This window comes from Anas platyrhynchos, chromosome 1, assembly GCF_047663525.1.
Source record: "Anas platyrhynchos isolate ZD024472 breed Pekin duck chromosome 1, IASCAAS_PekinDuck_T2T, whole genome shotgun sequence".
Lineage (NCBI taxonomy): Eukaryota > Metazoa > Chordata > Aves > Anseriformes > Anatidae > Anas > Anas platyrhynchos.
In genome coordinates, this window is record NC_092587.1 from 198,815,899 (window position 1) to 198,840,334 (window position 24,436).

At 37.5% G+C, this 24,436-nt stretch overlaps 1 protein-coding gene and 1 long non-coding RNA gene across 2 annotated transcripts in view; one reads left to right on the forward strand and one right to left on the reverse strand.

Annotated features, from left to right (window-relative positions):
* LOC140001375 (uncharacterized) lies at window positions 1-10,500 on the reverse strand. The gene is made up of 3 exons (XR_011806550.1): window positions 10,439-10,500; window positions 775-1,606; window positions 1-689 (listed from the first exon to the last, which is right to left on the reverse strand). It is a non-coding gene; the product is annotated as an uncharacterized lncRNA (long non-coding RNA).
* Window positions 9,456-24,436, forward strand: part of RAB38 (RAB38, member RAS oncogene family) — a 22,040-nt gene continuing 7,059 nt past the window's right edge. Inside the window, exons 1-2 of the mRNA XM_021275435.4 lie at window positions 9,456-10,012; window positions 17,714-17,994. Coding sequence (XP_021131110.3) covers window positions 9,808-10,012; window positions 17,714-17,994 — 486 coding nt within the window. The 5' untranslated portion in view covers window positions 9,456-9,807. The remainder of the gene's footprint in view (window positions 10,013-17,713; window positions 17,995-24,436) is intronic.

Here is a 24,436-nt window from a genome sequence, read left to right on the forward strand (position 1 = left end):
GGTTGTATTAATGAAGAATGGGGTCTTGATTCTGGTGAAGAACCAATGGGAATGGTTTCTGGCCATTCTAACTGAGGACAGTGTGGACATATAATCAGATCTAAGGTTTAGCTCCTCATGCAAGTGAAATGCTGTGGTAATACATTTATAATGTGCTTCAGGATTTATTTATTTTTTAATCAACAATAGGGACTAACATCTCTGTGTAAAAATGTCCAGAATCATCATACTTTCTTAGGAAGAAAATGGGGAACAAATTCCCCCCCCCCTCCCTTTTTTTCTTTACTTAGGAAAAACAACCCTCATCTCTGCAAGTATAAAGCAATTCCTTCTTTCTTGACCTTTCTCTTTAAAGTAGCAATAATAACATTTCAGTCTTGCCTGTGAATGGCAGTGTGATGTGTCCCCAAAACGTAATAGGTGCGCAGTTCAATATGCAGCTCTGCAATCAGAAACGGAGAAGAGGTTGCTGCTTATTTGGAAATTCTCAGAACTGGGTCATTACTCATGTTGCATTTCATTTGCATGCCATGCTCTTACATCTGAACATTGGGGGTTAGTCTCTGATAAGACACAGTAAGCATCAGTAATAACGGGGTACCAGCGTCCATCTGTGATCGTGAATCTTGAGTAACCATGGAAAACTCTTCAATAAGCCGGAGTGAATTTCTGCAAATATTAAGTTGTCACTGGAAGAAAGAAACCAGGGTGGTAGTTCATGAACTGTCTGTAATTTTTAGGCATTTTATTCTTAGGCAGATAAATGTTACTTACAGTGAGCCATGTGACATGATGTCATGAATGACATGGAGACTCAGGCCACCAAGCATCAGTCTGAATGAGTAAGAGGTCAGGATCTGCCCTCCCTGTTCAGGTAGACAGATGCGTGTGGTTCAGTAGAACTTATTAATCATACCAGAAAAATGCTGAAAATTGCCCTCAGTGCTGGCTGTTTTGCACAACTGCGCCTTTTACAGTTTTTTTCAAGACTGGTGTTTATAACAATTTTAATATGTTTGAATCGGTATTTTGTTTAAAATAAATAAATAAATAAACAAACATCATTGTGGCCTCAGGAAGAGGAAACTAATAGCACAGGCATCCCAGAGTGATCGTGAACAGGCACGCTCAAGACAACACAGAAGTGACCAGAAAAGCTGCCCATAACTCCACAAAAGACAAATGGATCACTTCGGGATTTGTAAGTCTCCACATATTCCCACTAGCACTTCTGTTCTTGCCAACTTGTTTTGGCAATCAAGGGTACATTGTTCCTGTCACCAGTGAGGCAACTGTGATGTCATTTTAGTCACTAGTTTCTATGCAATGCACCTTGTGCTAGATGTTGTAAAACAAGCTAGCTGAAGTCACTGCTCACTTCCCCATAGTTCTCGTGTGCTGGATGTAGCAGCATCTGCAGCTGAGGTTGGGCCTGAGGATATCAGTTTTCTCACTCTTCTTCACCAGAGTCCATAGTGGGTGTTTAATTTTCCATGAGAAGAAAGACTCACTTGAACTGTGCCTTGATATGAGAGTGCTTAACGAAGTGATCTTTTGGCTGTTAAAGGGCTTAGCAATCCTGTTTGTAGCCTGCCACAGAGAGCCACTAGAAAGAGAAACACAGGGCAGAAATATCAGAGAAAGGGAACTGTTGAAGACCTAACTGCAGGTGATTCCTTACCGTTTTTGAATGTGTCCATTACTATAATGACATCTTGCACATATAAACTGTCCAACATACTGTAGGGTTTTAGAGCCCCCACACTACTCCTCACCTTCATGAACAGCAGTCTCCTACTTAAGCAACTCCTTGTGCCTGCCTGAATTTCAGCCTCTCCAGACATAAAATGTACTAACACTGGAACATGAATCTTGACTTCACTATGAACTATTCTATAAACAAATAATCAGATTAATTCAACATAGACAGCTATTAAAAGCCTCTGAGTTCTTCTTTTGAGACACCCACAGGTCTCAAATTTCTCTGACTGCAAGACACTGTGGATGTTTCATGTCTTCGATGAGATACTGTGGACTACACAGAATCAGGCCCTCTGGACATCTGAAATTTCTTACCAAATACCATTGTACTGTCTCTTCTAGTACAGTAAAGCTCTCCTGGGGGCTTTGCTGTGCACCATCCCTTCTGAGACAGTTACAGCAGGAGACAAATAAAGCAAAGAAGATTGCAGCTGACAGTGCTGCATGAATAAATTGCTCGATTTCTTTTATGATTGTTAACTACTGTAAGGCTCCTAATCCATAATGACCTAAATAATTTTGATGGACCAGTTCCTTAAACTGAATTTATTTCTGAATACCTTTCATTTTTCTTGGTATTAGAAATATTCTTACGTATTTTGCCCTTCCTCAGACACCTGGAAGAAGCCTTAGGTTTGCAGGCTCTGATCCTCACGGAGCCTTTTAGTCACCCCAGTATCTGCTGCAGGGACAGACCAGCAGGGCACAAGCTGAGCAGAAGGTTTCTGGAATGCATTGATGGTAACTTCCTGACACAGATGATTGAGGAGCTGATAACCAAAGTTTCACTTCTGTACCTCATACTTACAGACAAGGAATACCTATATGTAGATATGAAACTTGGGGGTAGCTTTGGCTGTAGTGACCATGAGAGGGTGGAGCTCAGGATACTTAGAGCAGGGGAAAAGTGGTGATGGGACAGGTTGCACCCTCTGCAACTTTGAAGATGGCACAAAGTGATTGATACACCAGATGTGTTGGGTGTCATTCAGAGGGACTTCAGTGGGCTGGAGAACTGAGCAGAAATGAATCTCATGAAGTTCAAGGGGAAATGCCATATTCTGTGCCTGGTGAGAAATAACCACAAGCACGCTGGCAGATTACCAGTTGGAAAGGAGCTTTGAAGAGTAAGACCTAGTGGTCTTGGCAGCTACTGAGTTGAACCTAAGCCAAGCCAGATGGTCTCTTGCAGCAAAGGAAGCCAACAGTATCCTGGGCTGCATCGTGTAGGTGATATTTCCCCTGTAATTAGCATTGATGAGATACACCTGGAGTGCTGTCCAGTGCTGGTCTCTCTAGTACAAGAGAAACAAGGAGGACTCAGTTTGGAAAAGAACTACAAAGTTTAAGTGTTTGGAGCACTGAGAAAAGACCAAGAGATTTGGGACTTGAACCTGAGGAAGAGAAGACTCAGGGGAGTCTTGCTAGTGTGAAAGTCTGAAAGGGGGAGTAAAGAAGGCAGACAAAGATGGAGATTCTGTTAAAACAGAAGAAAAAAGGTTCCATCCCGGAAGATACTCAAATCTCAACTGTACGTGGCCCTGAGCAGCTTGCTTTCACTGACCTTGCTTTGAGCATGGGGGTTGGACTCATCAATTTCCAAAACACCTTCCCACCTTATCAACTCTCTGATCCTGTGATGTTTTAAATTTTAGCAGATATGACTTGCAAACTATATTCCTATTCAACCCTGATCAGGTAAAGGAAGTAACTTTTGTTGTTTTGTTCCAAGGTGTAAATGTGCAGTTCGGGGACCCAGACCTCAAAGAAAATGATTTAAACCAATGCATATTAATTTTGGATCTATCCTTATAAATGTTCCTGTGCATAAAGCCCATGGTAGGTGAGCACCATTACAGAATAATACTCTCCAAGAATCAGGCTTACATGTACATGAATCAGACAGAAGTTTTACTGATGTGATTCAGCTCTGTTCTTAAAGGTGATGTTCTGTTGCTGAGGACACTATTGCCTAGTCATCGAGCTCCTGCTGTGATGATTGCATACAAACCCTTGTGGGAGGTCATAATACAGATAACTATCAAAAACTTTCTTCATTGTGCATATGTACCTCTACCGTTGCAACTGTTCTGTCTTCACTACACAAATCACAGTAACTGGAGAGTGAAAACTGCTGTACTGTCAGTTTGATCCAGGCTTTTGTTGGTAGCTGCATAGTAGCAACTCTACAATGAATGTAATGGTTTAGTCTACAACCTCATTGAAGTGCTTTTACACTTTGCTTATTGATTCTGAGATACAGCAATATTTATTTGGAACTGCCAAATTTCAGACTAATTTTGTGCTGTATGATGTTTCCACTGCCATTTAGCCTTGAGGAGAAATCAGTTTTTCTTCTCCCAGAGTATTACTGACCCCCCTGTTATTAGATTTTATCCATGGCAGACATTCTTCTCCTACCCCTTATTGCTTTTCAAGTTGCACCGTGTTCACGTATTCCCAGGTGATTGTTCAAATGTACTGGGTGTAAAATGCACTGCAACCCATAAAAGATTTTGCTGCAGGCTTCAAAGGATAGACCTTAACTTATATTTTATTAGGTTGAGTGGATCTATACGAGAATGGAAACAAAACAAAACAAAACAAAAACCATAACATATTACAAATCCTTTTTCAAAGGTATTCAGGTAATCATCTTTGGCTCTCTGTTAGAATTTGATCATGTGAATAAAGGGCAACACCTACCAGAATTCACCCTTGAGAAAAGGTAATTGTATCTAATTATTTTTGAATCTGTTGGAAAAGAAGTTTGTGTCTGCATTTGAGCCCTGATTGTGCTCACACACACATCCTAGATGGCTTTAATCACCTCTAGTGATCCTAGTCACTAGTGTGGTTCCCTGGGGCTCCATTTTTGGACTCTTTAATGTTTTTCGTAAGTGACTTGGGTGTAGCACTTGAAGGTATACTGAGTAAGTTTACATACGACACTAAATTGTGAGGAGCTGTTGACACCCTCAAGGGTGGAAAGGCCTTTCAGAGAAATCTTTACAAATCATGGTGCTGGGCAATCACTAACAAAGTTTAACAAATTCTGGATTCTGCATCTGTGACGGGGCAACCCTGGCTGTATATACAGACTGGGACATGAAAGGCTGGACAACAACCCTGCAGAGCAGGATCTGAGGATTTTGATCAACAAGTTGAATCTGAGTCAGAAGTGTGCCCTGACAGCCAAAAGGGCCAACCACACCCTGGAGTGCATGAGGCACAGCATTGCTAGCTGGTCAAGGGAGGGACTGTCCTGCTCTGCTCTGCACTGGTGCAGCCTCACCTCAAGTACTAAATGCAATTTGGGGCACCACAGTATAAAAAGGACATAAAACTATCAGAGTGTCCAAAGTAGAACTATGAAGATGGTGAAGGGTCTAGAGGGGAAAACGTATGGGGAGCAGCTGAGATCCCTTGGTTTGTTCAGCCCAGAGCAGAGGGGAGGCCTCATGGCGGCCTGCAGCTCCATCATGAGGGGAGTGGAGGGACAGGCGCTGAGCTCTGCTCTCTGGGGACAGCGACAGGACCTGAGGGAACGGCATGGATATGGGACAAGGGAGGTTTAGGCTGGGTGTTAGGAAGAGTTTCTTCTCAGGAAGTAACACTTGGGCATGCCCATTAAGTCCATATTGCTATGCTATTGATTGAGTGCTTTCAGCCATGGTGCAGACTTGGCTTAAAATGAGTAAGAATAACTGAGTGTCAGAGATATAACAATAACTTGGCATCTGACCATAAAAGCAAGCTAAACGGTATCTCAACTGGTTGCATAAATATTTGTTTAGCTATTCCCTGAGGGATCTTTGCTGATAAAGTGTATTTTCTACTAAGTTAATTATAAGTTAGAAAGATCATAATTTAATCAAAGGAGAGCTCTGGCTATGTTTGACAAGTCAATAACCATCCCACTATGGGTATGTTTGATGAGTCAATAGTAATTTTTAACCAAATGTCTTAATCACAGGAGCAGTTGGAATGGAAGAGGGGAAAATCCAAACTAATTAAATCTTTCTTGTCTAAGAATATAACAGGGAGGAATGCACCATTTTGTTAAAACAATCTATTTCTCTGTAAGAGGTTATTCTTGCCATGATTAACCATTCCTCTAATGAAGTCAGTGAATACGTTGTAACTGAATTGAAGAAGACAATATATTAATAAAAGATGAACTATCTTCTGTGTAGCTAACAACTTAGAATTTGATCCATACCCCAGGATTAATTGGGATATGGAAGTCTGGCAGAAATGTGTATAGAATTTTAATGCTGTGTGTGTGTTTTTAAAGCATTTCATAAGATAATTTTCTGTCATATGAATTTGTATGTGTATAGATAGATGTAAATGTATATATACATATATATGTATATGTATACACTTGCTTATGTATGTCATATCTCAATCCCTTCAAGGCATTTAAAGTTACTAGGTATACCCATGATAGCTGTGGTTTAAATGCTGTATCTAATTAGATGGCAATCCTTATAGTACATTTATTTCCAATAATTTAAATCTATTTCCTTGGTCAAAAACTTTCACCTCATGGTTTTAATATTTCAGACAACATTGTGTTCTTTTGAAGGTGTGTTGGTAACAACCACAGTGCTCAGTTAAGACTGCAATCTTTTTCTGTGGTTTCTGTGTTTTTTTAATGCCACACAAAGATAACGACTGATAAAATGCAGAATACAGTTACATTGTCCTTGACTTCTGCCAATGCGATTGCACCCTCAATTTTATCACTTCTTCTAGAGGAAAAGATCTCTACTAATGTCAGAGAAATAGTGAGAAATCCCTGCAAAATATCACTGTAAAATGAGCATAGCTTCTCTGCTGTGACCAACACAGTTCATAATGCCTTAATCTGATGGAGCTTTCTTGAATATTATTTACAATGTAGTTGTAGAGTTTGCATCAATTCCTGCAAATTAAAATAGAGTATTAGTATACTCATAAAATAAAGGTAACAGAGCATGGAATGACTCTATTGTGGCAAATAGAATAGTGATTATACAGGGAACATAAAAATAAAACAACATAGATACACATTAGTATCATGCGGAATATTTTCAAATTATTGTTTACTTTGATTTAATAATGTTTAAAATTCTTGTCTTTACTAGAGAAAACAGAGGCAGCCAACATATAAACACTTAAACATTACATAAATTTTAATATGTTTACATGTACTTATTGCATAGATGTTGTTGAACAACTTGAAGTAGGACTTGAAGTCCTTACTTGATCCTTACTTGAAGTAAGGACCCAGAGACACCACCAGGCTCTCCCGGTTTAACAAGTGTCATCTGAGTCATGGTAACTACCTACTTGTGGGTGGTTAATGCAAACTAATATGGTTTATATCAACTGCCCTCAACTGTGGTCTCAGCAAAGACAGATTGCTTTTCATCTGCTCCAGGCTGAGCACGCTTCCCTGGACAGCAAATCATTGAGACATGGTAACCTGGTTTTATGCCTTAAGGGATCAGCCAGTGTTGTCAAACAAGTCTTGCAGTTATCATTTAAGACACAACCAGCCCAAACTGTCTGCCTTGTTCTGTGGCAGTGCTTGTTTGTTCCTGCAGCAGAGCTGTGCAAATGAGCAGTACATCCACACCTCCCTGTCCCAGTGCCTTCAGATGCCAATGAGGCCAAACCAGTACTGACACATAGTTCAGGAGGTGGGAACAGTCCTGCAAGAACATGGATTAAAGCAGGGATGAAAGCTTTATCCCAGCTCAGCTGCCTTCTGTAGAAGACATTTATAAAACTTGATTCACCATGGAGAGAAATTAGGAGATCTGGATATAGCTTTCCATCGAAAGACACTGTGGTTATGTGCTTCATATTAACTCAGAGAATCATTCCTCTAAAGGCAATGGAGCTTCCTACATTCTCACCCCAATTCTGAACACCTCACTCATGGTCCTACTGCCATCCTGGGGTGACCTAGATTTAGCTTGTGAGTAGCTCATTGTACCAGGGTATTGCTGGGGCCAAGAATTTAACTAGGTTCAAAGAAGAATTGGAAACCTAAATAATGTGATTATTCAGTTATTATAGCTAATGCTAACAAAAACTTTGGAAGGAAGGTAAAGCCTCATGCTTCTGGTTGTAGGCCAATCTTTAACTAAACTTACTAACAGAATAAGACTGTTACCTAATTAATATCTGTTCACAGCTAGGTTTTGTGCACTGTTTTCTGAGCATTGGCATATCAAAGAGTATCTGAACTATCTAAGCCTGTTCTTTTCTAACCTGTAAAACAAGAATCTTCAACTTTAGAGAGGAACTGTAAGCATATTGAATTGCTTGGCTAGTGGATACTCTCTGATAATGGCAGTGCTAGGAAGGCAAGAGTCACAGCTTGCACACTGCCAGATAGCAAAGATAATAAGCTTGAATCACACAAAGGTAGTAGCTGAGAGGAGTGAAATGATCTGCTTCTCAAATTGCAGTCTTTAACGATGCTGTTAGCTAACAAAGCTAATCCCTTCATAATTTTCTCTCCAAACAGAAGCATAGAAATGACATCTTATTTTTGGAAAGTGTGTTATTGAAAAAAATAAATAAATAATAATATATTTTATTTAAAAAAAAGCTTCAAGGAAAAAAAAAGATTTTTTTTTTTTAATCCTCAAATTACACTTTTCTATATATGTGTATGTAAACAAACTTTTGAGTTCAAAAAGTGATTATAAAACAGTACATAACATAAATGTTCCTAATGGTACTCTGAGATCTTTGTCTTCTCAAATCCCGCTTTTGGATAGATTACAAATTCCTAATGCCATTTCAGTGCACATTTGGATAAGAACTCCATTAAATGGTATTTCAGTAAGTGTATAACATATTTTCATTTTATCACTGTCATTGATAAAAGTTAAAATAATTCAAGGATGAGTTTCACACAATATCAAAATTATGGGAGTTTGCTATCAAAACTGTTAAATGGTTCAAATGTCTCAAGGCAGCACATAAAGGTTGCCAGCAAAGCTGCCTAATTGAAACTGTCACTGTCATTTTCATTTAAAAGGTAGGGTCAATCATGTCAATGGAATGATTTACTCAAATATTTTTAATTGTTTGTAAGTTTAGTATCACTCATATTGGAAGACAGAGAACTGTTGAGACACTGACATTCACATGCTGTAATGCTTTTATGCTTTCATAACTTCTAATTATCAGAGTCATGGGATAAATCCAGATTTTTTGCATTTTAGATTCCTGTTGTATGAAAACACAAAGCATGAGCATTCAGCAGATGTGAACATGTACCTTATTGGTACAGACAGATGATAACAAATTATGATGTTAAAACAAAACAAAAATATGTATCTGTTATAATTAAATTCAAACATGTTATAATTAAATTCACACATCTTTCCTAACATGGAAATGTGTAAAGATGTTTTATATTGTTATTAACTGCCACTTCTAGAGATATAAGTGAATTCACACTGACTTACATTGATTAAAAAAAAGAAAAAAATCACATCTAAAGTTAGTCACATTGGTTTAATTTTTATACTTTAATGGAGGGGTGACATCCTTAAAGGAGATTTCTGCCTTTTTTGTGGTGACTGCCATTTTAAACATGTCTGGAAATGAGCAGGGGGTAATAAATTGTCAACAAGAAGACAGTGACTAAAAAGAAGTTTTCAAAGCTAGTGTACAATAGAAACACTGTCCTTCCAGTGAGGAGTGAAACAGGGAACAGGACTGTGGCACTAATTTTCCTGCAAAGTCTTTAGCAGTCAGACTAATCCCAGACACACCTCGTGCTGACCTTTACACATGTACGCACTAAACTTTCTGGGAGACTTTTCTTCCCCGAGTCCCTTGCTTACTTCATTTCCCAGCAGGGCTGCCTGCTGGACTTGGTGATCCTGCTTCCGTACAAAGGGAAGGAGCCTCCACCTACCATCTTCGCTTCCCTCCCCGGCTCCTCACTCCCTCTCTTCCTCTCAGGCTGGCAGGATTCCTGGGGCAGAGTATGCAATCAGTTTGCAGGGAGCAGCCACAGCAACAGGAAAGATGCAGAAGCACAATCAGAAGGAGCACCTCTACAAGCTGCTGGTGATCGGGGACCTGGGAGTGGGCAAAACCAGCATCATCAAACGCTATGTCCACCAGAACTTCTCTCCCCACTACCGGGCCACCATCGGCGTGGACTTTGCCTTGAAGGTCCTCAGCTGGGATGCTGAGACTGTGGTACGGCTGCAGCTCTGGGATATTGCGGGTGAGTACAGAAGGGAACCCTGTGCCCTGTAACCCTTCTAGAGACAGTACATAATATAGACCCAAATTCATTTGTTCTGGTCTTTAAGTTACCTGTGCAGTGAGGGAGAGGAGAGAGAACTTCAGGGCAGCTTGAAATTTTGGAGTTTTCATAAAGCCAGCAGACCCACAGACAAGGGACGTCAGAGCAAAACCTGTCTTGTCTGATTTTTCTCCCAAGCCCTCAGACACAGTCTCCTCTCTCTGAATGGCCTGATTCTTCCCCTGCAGCCACATCATTGTACTAACAGATCTCTGTGATGGGAGGGAGGCTGACAAGAATTTCTTGTTGTGTCTATTTAATTTGGTGGAAGAGATGAGGGGTTAAGTAAGACAGTTAATATGATTTTTATAGTTAAAAAATGAGGAAAAAATATCTCAGGGTTACCTGATCACAATGCCTACTTTCCTTCCTTCCTTCCTTCCTTCGTTTTTTTCCTTCCTTTTTTTTCCTTCCTTCCCTCCCTCCTTCCTTCCTTCCTTCCTTCCTTCCTTCCTTCCTTCCTTCCTTCCTTCCTTCCTTCCTTCCTTCCTTCCTTCCTTCCTTCCTTCCTTCCTTCCCTTCCTTCCCTTCCTTCCCTCCTTCCTTTCTCATCCTCTCCATCCTACATTCCTTGTGCCCAATTCCTTGTGTCTGATGAAATGTAAAAACTTCTGACACACTTTAAAAAGATTAGTGTTTGTATTTGGCGATATCCCTTCCTAGGAATGAACCACTTGATACAGTGCACAAAACAGAAGCTGTGCATGGCATATTTTACATGATATAAGTATTCATTTTTCATGTAGTGTACATGAGAATCCAAGTTCAGCAATAACACAATATATTACAACAAAAATGATGGCATTTTTGAAACTCAATTAAAATAAGAAGTTATGTTCATTAAGTAGGGAATGAAGGTGAAAATTGCATCAGCTGTTAGGCAGCTGTGCCAGCCTGTGGGTTCATATGTGAGATCTAGTCTGGAGTTGTACCTAGTAAAACTAGTAGAATAGGAAAATTCTTAACATTCTTATCAACTGAGGGAGTGCCTTTCTTCTATGCTTAGCTAGTTCATATCTGAGCTCTGAATTTAGCACCAAGGCACTAAAACTTATGCAACAACACCGCGTTATACAAAATGTGCATATCCTCAACTTTTTTTTTTTTTTTTTTTTACACAATAATGTAATTTGGGGGGTTTATGATATTAGAGAAACCTGGATGTTGTTTTGTTTTGTTTTTTGTTAGAAGTTTGAATAATGGGGAAAGCATTGCTTTTATTGCTCACCAGTGACTGATATTTATTTATAATGATAAATATGTACACAGTAAAACTTTTCTTCATGAGAGAAAAAAAAAAAAAAAGACTTTAATAGTAAATTCCAAGTACATTGGGGACTTAAAGAATGTATTTTGCATGCTCTGAAATTTCAGAGATTTATTACACTACTAATCATGTGCTGGCAGATCATATGATGTAGCTTTCAGTCAGGCTGCAGAAGCAATTACACCGAGTTGTAGTACTGAATGACTAGCATGCTTTCTGAGTTATCACACATGACAGAGAGAATTACAGCATAGTACTAAATTTCATATGAATTGCTCAATTCAAAGCATCTCTGTGAAGGTCAAGACAGCGGCCAGTAATAAACAGAGTTGCTGTCTCAGTTTTAATGACTTCTGTGTGAGGAGCTTTGGCTGTTAATGGCTATACATAGAAATTAAGTTCTGCAAGCAACCTTCTGAATTCAGATCAGTGTGGTGCTGGCATAGAAGTTACAACAAATATGGCATCTGGCTGATGTGAAAAAAGTTGTTTCAAAATGAAAATGAAATGAAACTGATTCGGCATATGGAGGGAATGGAAGCGTTTTCCCCTGGCTGTGGCTTTCATGTGTCAGCATGTGCAAAACACAGATATGTAGGAGTAGGAGGGGATAAAAAAAATACCTGTTTTCAGAACAATCCCTGTGTTTTGCTTGAATCCTTGTTATTAGGTCATGCTTAGCTTGGGGGGGTAAAGCTACACATTTTCTCTCTTTAACCAAGATTAAGGATGTTGGCTTAGCATTTAGGACATTTTTAATTGAAACAAATGCTGCAATGTATTAATAACATTTCATATTGATACTTATATATAAATATAAACATATAAATATATATATATTTCACGTATTTTTGCATCTCTCACATCCTAGCCACCCCCTTCATTATACAGTCAGTGAACGCTACTACTAAGTATAATGTGTATTCGTCCTTGCACTTCACTGTGTGCATCAGTAGGTAGTACATTTTTTAACAATATATAAATAATTTTCTCAAAAAAGTTTTGAGTAAAATTAGCATCAAACTTATCTATGTTATTAGTAAGATTTAAATACCTGGTGATTTCATGGGAGGAGTGGTGCACTCCATCCATAGAAGGACCAATTTTACCCATTACATACTTCCTATAACAGATATAACAGGAAGAAAGTAAATTTGTTTGGTGCCATCTCATTTCATAGTGAAATACCATATATTTTTCTGTAATATATTATTGTGTATTCCTTAATTTGGTAAACAAAACTAAAATAAGATCTAATAGCTAATTGTTGAGCATGCTTTTTTTTTTTTTTACATGAGAGATAAATGCTGAACAATAATAACTAATCATTAGAAAAAAATAATTCACAGATAAAAGTGGTTGTTCTTCACATATTATTACATTGGTTTCTTTGTTTGTTTGTTTTTGTTTTTGTTTTTTTGAAAGATAGTATGTCTGTTCCTAAAGCTCTGGCTGTAAGATAGGAATAATTGGATAAAAATTCATGGTTTCTCATGTTTTGATGTCTCTAATGACAACATAGTGTCATTAAAATGTACTAGTTTATGACTGATCCAGTGAAGTGTCTAATGATTCGGGTGACTGAATGTTTGCTATTTTGTGTGGGAGAAGATACACATGGTATGATTCTCATTGTGTTTAATTTCATCCATTTTATTTCACTGAATTTCCTAAACTCTCTGTTAAGGTGTTATTGTCCCTCCTGAAGAGTTCTACCACCTCTGCTATTGCGTCAAATATCTTTCAATCTTGCTCCTCTGTCTTTTGTTCTGTTTCTTTAGCTGTTCTGTTACCTCTATATGATCATCCTTTAGATTTGTGGACAGACTGTTGGAAGGGAACATTTAAAATAAATACTTATTTATATTTGGAACAAGGGTCTTACAAGATAGGATTACTGTAGGCTTCCCTCCTGCGGTGGGGTGGTCCTGTAGTTGCCGACCATTTTTGATGAAGACCTCCTGTTGCAGACAGGAGGTCCAAGGCAGCAGCTCTCTGGGAGAGTCATGAGGGGCAGAGGGCAGCATTCAGAGCCTCCCACAGAACACTTCAGAACAGACATCACTGCATACATGTATATGTGGGCTGGATTATTCATTGCTACCAAAAATAGCTTGGTTTACTTTCACAAGGCTGGATCTTATCTCATAAATGGTCAGTCCACTGCATTGGAGACATTCACACAATTCTGGTGACAAAAGACCAGTTTGATTTCCTTTCCCTGCCATTTTAACATTCAAAAACAATAGTATTTGCTTAGATATAGGCAAATGTCTGAATAGTTGTAAAGTTTTGGGGACCAGTATACTCCACAAGGACTAAATGGGCCATTCACAGATGCGAGGCACTGTACATGTGGTTTAAAGTTTTAGTGGCTGCTAAGCATTTCAGTACATATGCATAAATAAGATAGTCATGGTGATTTCTAGGCTAAGTTACCTTGAAATTATTGTCTGCAATCATAAATAACTCCCTCACTGTGACAGTTTTATTTTGGTGGGGATTTGATGGGATCTGTAGCCTGATCCAGCTCAGAGCCTGCTTCTCCACATTCTCATGTGCTCAGTACGTGGTGTTTTTTAGGCTGGTTTATGTTTCAGTCTTGCTTCCACAAAGTCAATGACTAGACTTGAAGAGTCAAAATTCTGAAAGTTGTTTTGAAGTAGAAGATAAAAAATGTTTAATCCTTTTGCACATTTTCCAGCTTTTCAGTGTTGGCTAAAGGCCCTCTGTGTAAAGTCGTGTGGTTTCCACAAACTTTTCCCTCTGAGGACGAGGGATAGTAGTAAGAAGTAAAACCCACAGTAAAAGTGGGCATTATACAATTTTTATCTACACTATTTTTCAGATATTATGGTGGAAATTATCTGAGTTTTAGCACTTTCTCATCAGTTTTTATAACTTTATCAAAGATAATAGTGGTTATTGGAGATTGAAGTTCTGTAGAAGTCATGCTTATGTAGTGTGCATTTTTATAAACTATAATTGCTCAGATGTTGATTGCTTTAAGCTTATTAAATGATACCTTACCCCGCTACAGAAGTCTCTGAGATCAATATAAAAGCGTGGACAGGTACCATTCACACAAGAAGTCCTTTCCTTTAATGGAAATCTTGTTGCTTTGGAACCTTCATCTCTTTGGGATGACTTCAAAGTGGAATAAAATTCATCTGGCTTAACAATTAGACATCTTTTCCTGAACTGAGTGTAAGCTAGTCACATTGGGCTCACCAAGGAGTCAAGGGCAGAGAGTAAATACCTCCATAAGGAAGCTTATGTGACCTCTCTTAAAAGTGTCCTTGCTGAGAATGACCTCTAGATATCTCTCCTCAGTCCCTGACTACAAAGGGACCCTAATCTTAGACAGAAAATTAATTTTTTAGAACCTAAGTTAGGGCTGATGAATCCCACCATAGAGCACCATCTCAGTGGGCAAAAGCCATCAGACTCACTGGACTTGATGCCAGATGCCAGTGGCCTTGCAAGAGGTACAGCAAAGCCCAATGGGCCAGATCAAACAAACGTTTCACAAATTTCTGATCCTTTCTACAAAAAGCAAAACACACCTGCCTCAGTCACTCATGCAATAAAGCAGGTTCTAATGTTCAAGGCTGCTTGTGAGATACCACTGAATACCTAATGGTTGACCTAGTTTGCAACATAATAACCGCCTAAGCCATTGTGTTTCTGAAAACACAAGTCCACCTTGTGACACCATCAAGTAATGCCTATTTTCATGAGTAATTCTGATAAGTGAAAAGGTTTTAGGAACCTTGTCTGTTAAAATAAATATTTGTTCAACTAATTTGGAATCTTTGGAAGAAGTGTCTTCCCAGGTGCTTTGATACAATCTTTTGTACTTGAAGCACAACAAAAACACAGAGATCCCCTTTTCACAATGCAATTTAAATAAGAATGAATCCATTATGCAAATGACATAAAGCTAAAAGTCTGTGGCTATGAACTACCTCTTTTCAAAGTTTCATAATATCATTATGCTAAATATGTTCATATATTAATATTCAGTCATCTGAATGTAAATTAATATTCAGTCATCAGCTCCATTCCTTCTCTTTCTTTGAGATGATTTGTGATGGAAGCTGGTGAGCTCTGTCTGTCTGCATAAAGTTGCTTTTACTAGTACAGGGACTTTTCAGTGGAGGGAAAACCTAGGTATCTGCAAATGCAGTTGGAAGCAGGACAAGAAATCAGTCACACCATTTGTCAGTACTTTATCATCACTAGCCAGAAGAACACTTCTTCTGAGCTTTTTATTCCTTTAACCTTTGTTGTTTGTGATGAAGGATTTTTTTGCCGCAAATTATTTATTTATTATATATTCTACATCACACCTATCTTAGAAAACTGTAGTGCTGAATATGTGTAAGACCCAAGTTTAGTTATTCTTACATATCTACATCTCATCTGCTGTGCAAGCAACTCAAGAACTTTGCATGAGAAGTGTAAGGTATCACTGTAATGCAATATACATCAAAAATTAATTGTATATGTTGCTGTTGACCTCACTGATGAGATTCTAATCAGTCCTTGACTTCTGTTTGAAGGTACCTTCTTGCAAATGAAAAAAGTTTGCTCAACAAGGAGGTTGTTGAATAACACATGACTTAGCCATTCATCTGATCAGCCCACTAATAGGAATCATAAGACATTTTAATAAAGCATGACCATAAGAAATTTTCAATCAGACCTTATATTTTTCAGATTTTTTATATATTTCTGTCTTGCTTTATCAATGGAAAACAATGTTTGTTTAAGATAAAAAAAGAATCTAGAATAAATCTGGGGATGACAGATATCTGCTTTGAATTTCTGTATCATGTGAATGACTTTGTGTTTGCTAGAACTATTGCATAAAACCAAAGATGAATGACACAAATAGATGGTGTTGGCTCCATAACATGCATTCAGTAAATTCCAGGGGCTGGCCCTAAGTATGTCTGGTCAGTGTCATTTCCATTAAATGAAACTGCATGGCTTAGAAGCCCAGCAATCAGGATGCATCAGGTCTCATTCCAACTTTACATTTGACAGCACAAATTCCACCCATAAAACCTCTACAGGTAAACTTCTTGGGGTCAGACAGACAGACAATCTTCTTGTCTTTATAACCCACTCAAAACTATGCACATTAGGAAAATCAAGCTAGAACAGGTTTCCATGGAGTATTGTCTATTTTCATAGCACTTTTTCTCAGCTATGGAAACATATGGTTAAATACAATGGCTGTCTTACTTAAATCTGCTGTTACTTTGAGGTGTTTCAAGCATTGGTAATTACGGGATCACAGCTCAGCAGTGAGATCAATGATTTTTTTAAAATGTTTTTATTTTTTCACTTTGAGGAAAATTCTGTGTGCTTTATTTATTTATATTTATTACTTTTTTTTTTTTTTTGCCAAATTTCCCATGAAAACAGCACACACATTAAAAAAAAAATAATATCCTGATATCTTTAACATTTTGCATCACTAACCATGTAAAATAATAGACATTTCCAATTGTCCATGTTGAAATATAATAATGTACTGTTACCTAGAAAAAATAATAATAAAAAAAAAAAAATATGGGGGGAGAAGAACGTTCACTATCTTTCCTTAAAATCCTTTGAATTCAGCAAATAAAGCTATAAAACTTAAGAACACATCTAGTGTAAAACTTTTCCTCCCAATTCCTCTTACTGGAGCTATACAGCTCCTTGTATTGCTACTGCAGTTTTCTGTTTTCTGGTAATGTTTTCCACTTTTGTAAAGCTTTAAACACACCTTTTGCACCTCTGTGTTTTACTTTGTCAGTGACAGTAGGGTCATAATGACTCTACTGCCTGGTATAGTTCCAGAGCTTAATTAAGCTACTGTTTACTAGAATCACTTGCATAAAACTGTGTGGGACTTCCTGTCATGCATGAGACCAACTGCATTAGATGTTTCCCACATAATACTGTAGTATCATGGAGCTTCAAATCGTATACCTAGATGTTTTGTGAGTCGTTTAAATTCCTGTGATGTATACCAAGAGTCTGGGTAATGTCCACAGAAATCTGGCAGCTTAATAAGTATTATGACAAGCTTGTCATAAACTTATTACATTTCCTTGTATGTTTGCTTTAAAACTGCTTTTTCTCTCTGTACTCACATTTTCATACATGAGTTTAGTACTCTACTTACCATTCTTCAGATAAATAGTAGCCTTCCAGAGGTGTCAGACTTACTTACAAAATCAAGCCCTACCTTCAGTAATATTCTATTAGAAAACCTGGTATGTGAAATACTGACTTAGACTGGAAACAATGATTTTTACAATTATTATTTTTTCTCCCCACATTTATGATCACAGGTCAGGAAAGATTTGGAAACATGACCAGGGTCTATTACAGAGAGGCCATGGGGGCATTCATTGTCTTTGATGTTACAAGACCCGCAACATTTGAAGCAGTGACAAAATGGAAAGAGGATTTGGACTCTAAACTGGTTCTTCCAAATGGCAAACCTGTGCCGACAGTCCTCTTAGCAAACAAATGTGACCAGGGAATAGATGTTCTTATGAACAACGGCATCAAGATGGATCAGTTCTGCAAAGAAAATGGGTTCGTGGGCTGGTTTGAAACGTCAGCCAAGGTAATGTTTCCATTTCTTTTTAAGTGTTTTTCCAAGCACAGAGAAATTGGTTTCCAAAATAGGTCACTCAGTTGAAATATGTACTTTGCAAAGGTCTTATATTGGTGGATTTAATTAAAGGTGAATTTAATACAGCCTTCTATGGCAATTTATATATTTTTTAAGCCTTTTCTTTCAAAACAAGTAATATGCAATGTTATGAAATGCTACAGCTCTAAGACTATAGGCCAGCACTAAAGTATGTAAACAGTCAACAATTTACTGCGTAATAGCTTAAGAAAGAAGATGACCTTTGGCAAGACCCAAAGACTACCTCTTATGAGAATATGAGGATATTTTTCATAATTCTTAACAATGAACATTGTCTCTAAATTTTTATATAACCACTGTCTGTAAGATCTCCTGATTTGAGACAAGAGCTTCATTGTGTTAGATTCCAGAAAGCCAGTCCATGGTAGCACTACTCTGGTTGTACTACTCTGACTGTTGTAAGTACTCATCCTCAAAAACCTTTTCAGAAAAATCACATGTCCAGAGAGGAAGAGATCAGTGGTCAAACTGCTGAATGAGCTTCTCTTGGGTTAAATTCTTTGCCTTTGTACAGATTTCCTGGGTAAGGCATTCAAGATTAAAAAGGCACTGGGGTGTTTAGAGCACAAAGCCTAAACATGCAGTGCTCCTGTATACCAATTTGAGATTTCTCAGACAACGTCAGTACATGCAAAATTTGCAGAGCTGGCATAGTAAGCCTAAGGTTTTCTGAAAGGGAACTCTCTCACAGACTGTATGACTACATGGCACCTGGATATTGCTATGGCTTGTGGAAGATAGTCATAGCCTTGAGGATTTTCAGATGCATGGTTGTCTTTGACAAAAGGTCCCAACTAATTTTATTAATACATAAAGACTATATTCAAATATGCAGTGAACTTTTAATGAAGAATAAGGTTACCATACAGGACTAATGGAAAACTTCTGCTTCTGAAACAAGATTTCTATTTATGGAGAGAAGATATGACCATAAATAAATAAATGTGTAACACCAATACCCACAGACACATTTTCAAATGCTTTCAGTATTTTTAGTCTTCTAAATATAGCCTTTGTCCTCTATACTTCATCTATAAAACATGGATACTCTTGTATCTCCAGTCTATTGTCTGCCTTTGGCTCATGACTACAGAATTTAAGAAAGCAGCATTTGGCTTCTCCTGATGTTAAATGGGACTTTTTGGATAGTTTTATTGACCCCAAGTACCTAAATTCCACCTACACTCCACCTCTCAGTGCCTGAATCCGTTTTTGCTTCTGTTTCTAACTGCTTTGGAGCAGAGATGGACTCACTGAGTGAGGAGCCTGTGATGTGGATGTCCAGACTCCTCTTGGATTCAATGGAGAAAAACATACCCTTCTATACTATCCTGAACTAGACACATAGAAAATTTTCTCGCAAAAGAAACATTAGCTCTCCATTTACTACCAAGGTATATTAACTCTCTATATCATCTCAATAGGTGTCTAAAATTTATACCCTTATTATGTTTGTATACTTTCTACCACAATGTGACTTTGATTTTTTCTAGCACATGAAATTAAAACATAGGAAATTTCATGTCTTGATTCCCATCAGCAACAAAGGTATCTAATCAGTGCTTGAACTTGAATTTCTGCTATTCAAATTATTTCATTCCTATTATGACAATGACTTTTAGTAGAAGCTTGATTGTACATGAAATAATGATTTAAACATAACATCTTGGTGGATATTATGTTTATTATATTATTTGATTGTGAAAGCTGCTCTCATCATTAACAGAACAGAGGAATGCTTGAATGTTTGAAATGTAAACAGTTTGGCACTGGTTTGGCTAAAGTTGTTAGTAGACTGAAAACCAAAATGTTATATTTAGTTGTTTAATTTCTTTTAAACACTTTGTGAAAGTTACTTAAGAATCTTTGAAATGTATATCTGTATTTTACTTTTCTGGCCTTGATATCTTCTAAAATATTAATATTTAAAAGAAATCTCACTTGCCATCAGCAGGGGTAGCAGCAGGTAATTGCCTCAAGCATTGTATGAGTTGTTGGCTGAGAGGTCATTGTGATTAGTGTCTTTACTTTCCCACTGAATGGGCTTCAAAACTAGTCACTGTCTCTTCAAAATGTTTTTTCTAGGGAGACATTTTGGACTAGGTTCATGTGTAAATTATCTTTCTTTATGTATAAGGTTATTTTCATTGCAACTTTTGCAGGGCATGGTTTGAATTCAGTGTGGTTATCTAATGATTTTTGCTGGATAAAGCCACCAGAATCCAGTAAGGATGGTATCTATTTCTGTTTAAGAAACAGGATGAGGACAAATTATTGTTTGTGTAAGAATTACATGTTCTGGACTTTTCAATATTTTCTTAGGTGACTAGCTACATTTCAGGCCACAAATAACATGAAATATCTGGTTGTGAGTATTTGGGATCCAGCTCACCAGTGATGTATAACATTGTATGTAGCTGTTTTCTTCAGAACTACTTTTTCCTCATTTCTGACATTTACATGACTCTACATTTCCTGGGGACAAGAACCAATTCACTGAAAACTCAGGCCTGAGGGCAAAATCACCACAAAAATCATCTGCAGAGAAATGAATACCAGATTGTTTTAAAATGCCTGGATCTAAAAGATTTACAAAGAGAAGGAGATGGAACGGGGGAACAAGATGGCCCATTGTTTAAAGGATGCAGGTTTCATTGTTCTAGGTGGTTTGGATCAGCAGCTGCTCACTGCTCTTTGACGTATGAGAAAGCATATGAGGAAGGAATCCATACTGTGAGTTCCATGAATTAGTCCACAGCAAGCATCTGTCCTCTTTTAAAAACAACAAGAACAAAGCATTTATGTTGTTGGACTATGGACTACTTAAGGTCAAGGCAGGGAATGAATGTACAAAGAATTTCAAAGGTGGCAGAGTTTTTACCACAATGGTAGAAGATAGGCACTCTTGTGGAGAATCGTGGAAATGTAAAGGACAATTAAACCTAAAAGAAGTGACAACAGAGGAAAAATCAGTCTGGGTTTTTCTGAGACAAACAGGTATAAGATTTTGACTTAAAAAAAAAAAAAAAGGCAAATACAAAACAAAAACAAATACAAAACAAAAACAACCTACTTCTTTTCCTTACTTTTTTTTTTTTTTTTAGCTTACTTTATTTAGATTTTCCTTACTTTATTTATCTCATAAATAATAGCTAGCCAAGCAGTCCTCTGTTTACCAGTCCAGACATGTTTGAACAGAAAGAAATCCAGTTATTTAAAATGATTCAAAACAAAGTAATCCCACTAAGGACTGTAACAGTCACATTTAGGCTAAGTTATATAAAAATAATTTCCCCATTTGGTCTAAGTTCTGAACTAAGCCTGTGCACTTTTTATTTTTTTTTATTTTTTTATTTTTTTCCTAAACAGGAGTTGTTATTGCTGTTATTTTAAAATATTGGATGTTACATGTATCCGGTATTCTTTCAGCCTGAGGCATATTAAATAGTTGAACTCAGCTCTAGGGAAAATAAAAATCTAGCTATGTTTGCTATAGAGAATAGAAACTCTTTTCTGAAGTAGAAAAACACTGACAGAGGAGTCATCGTATTGCAGCTAGCAGTTTTAGTAGTTCAAATAAGTAATAACTCTTTTTTTTGTGGTATCCTAGAATAATTAGATCTCCAGAGGTTTTCTGCCAACGTGTCTGGAAATGTTATAGCCTTCAGAACAAACTGAATATGATTTATGTGTTTTGGAAAAACAAAGGTGATTATTTATAAAAAATTTTTTTTTGAGTTCTAGTTGCCATGCCTAAAGTAGCATGCTATATATGTACCTACCATGTTTCAGGCTGTCAATGGTTTGAAATTTTTGTCTGTGGAATTGGCAGAACAGCAAAAGACATCATTGTATTATTCCCTGGTGCTGTTTTTTCTTAAGTTAACAACTTTAATGTAAAGTATTTGAGCCATGTAATGTATTCTCTTGTATTAGTTTTGATTCTTACATTAATATAAAGGAAATATTCAGCCTATTCCAATCTTCTGTTCCCTACAAACATAGAAACTTCTTTTGATAGTTTCTCATGTAAGAAGGACCTCATTGGGCAACAGCACAATGTAGTATAGTCATGTTATATTTAACACCATATTTCCAGTGGGGAGCCTTGTCTCTTTTACACATATCTTTGGTTTGCTCATATTGATTGCAGTCTTAAAAACACATCCCCAGATATTCACAAAATAATCCTTAATAGTAAATTATTTAATCATTTTCATTACAATTATTGTGAAAGGTACATTTATTTAAAGAGAGAAAATTTTTCATTCTTGTCACACCTTCAATCATCCAGCATGTGGCTAGAGCAGCTGAGAAGTCCACTCACTTTTCCAAGCCTTTAAACTGTCATTACCACCATTCCCAGTTTAAAGAGACTAGCTTTTCACTTGGATTAGAAGAGCAACAATTTGAAGCTTATTATCACTTCATAATGAAAATGGAACTCATGCATCAAAACAGACAAGTCAGGCAAAACTATTGTGCTTGAAAATACCTACTTCAGAAATGAATTGAAATACCTTACCACTTACCATCGCTGTAATATGATCGTATTTGAGTTTCTCATTCCATGCTATAATTCCACTGTCAACAATGGAGAATTAGGTAAAAAGACGGTCACATTTTGTCCATATTGCCCAGAAGATCTGGTAGCCATGCTTTTCAGATCCTTACCAATCTAGGCTGAGCACAGAACTCTCTCTGTGCTGAGCACTGTGACCAGGAGACTGAACACCAAGTCTTTGGGCTATTTGGACACATCCTATTTGGACCTAGAAAAAGTTATATAATCTTTCCTTCTATAGAAAAGGTAGGTAATAATGTATCATTTTTCCATTTTTGTCAGACAAGCTATACAGCATGTGTCATAGTGCTCAAATTCTGCAACAGGAATCAGGAGTCGTCTTTGCCGTTAATCTGCTGGGTGACCTTTCAGAAAGTCACTCTCTCCTCTGACCCGGCCACTTCTAAGCAAGGACAGCTGTTCTGCTTGTCTTATCAATAAGCTGTGTGAATGAAGCAAGCTCTACTGTCCCTTGTTTAAAGTATAAATTCTTCTGACTGTACAATCATGAAAGTTAAAAAAAAACAAACAAACAAACAAACAAAAATAAAACAAAACAGCAACAACAACAAAAAACTCAAAGAGAGGGCATGGGTTTGATTTCCATAAAGACAAAATAGGGTCATGTGTGTGTCATTTGGACATACGTATAAATTATGCTGACACACAACAGCTAATTTACTGATCTGGTAACCGAAACCAAAGCAATCCATTTGAGGCTGCCAGACACAGTTAGGAATGTATGGCTTCTTACATTGTCTTTCAAATTTGTGGAAAAAAAAAAAAAAAATAGTCTAAAAAAAGTCTAATCCATCTAATCCATTTTACTGCACAGAGACTTAGAAAATACTTCTGTTTCTGCCATAAAACTAGTGAAACGAAGCTGACACCTAAGGCAGAAGCTTCCAGTTCAGATATACAGTCACTCTATGTGGAATCCTCTGCAGATTTTGTTTCCTGAAACTAAAAGAAGAGTTGCTTCAGAGCATACTAGAGGCATCAGAGCTGTCCTATAGCTCCATGGATCACTGTTCTTAAATACATTATTTAGTACCGGCCAAAAGCTGAAAATTCACAGAATTACAGAATTATTGAGGAAGGTGCTTCTTGAGGTTATCTAGTGTAGCCTAATGGAGTCCAGTAGGAAGATCTCCAAGATTGGACACTCCTCAGTCTCTCCGGGCAGCCTGTGGTAGTTCTCAGTCATCCCCACTGTAATAAAGTGTTCTTGTGTTTAGATAAATTTCATGTGTTTTACTTCAGTTCCAGTACACCTGCTGCTCACAATCACCTGGAAATTTTAATGTTTCCTTCCAAAATGAAAATTCAAAATTTTTTATTCAAAATAATTAAATTGTTCAGTTTAGGAAAATCTAAAATCTAAGAGAGCCCTTGGCTGAGCTCTGAGGTTAGAAGGACATGCTGCTCTGGTTTCTCAGCCATGAGGCCTGGCAATGCCTCTGTGTGGAGCCAATGTTTCCTTAGGCAGACTGCCCTGAAACCACACAATCAGCTTCTTCTGATGGAAAGGATTTTGTTACAGGATTTCCAAACAGCTCTAAGAATTCAGTCCCAGAAATTATCTGGTTCTCAGGGGTGCAGTCACAGAATTTCACATCTGAGAGTTTCATGTTCATGCACCTGGATGCCTTTTAACTCACACTGTTACATATTCCTAGAAACCCAACCACAGCAATACAACACAACATCTTAATAAGTCTCTGCTGCCCGTGATTTACAAGATTATCTACTTTGATAAGCGAGTATGTGTAGCCATTTCCTCAGATT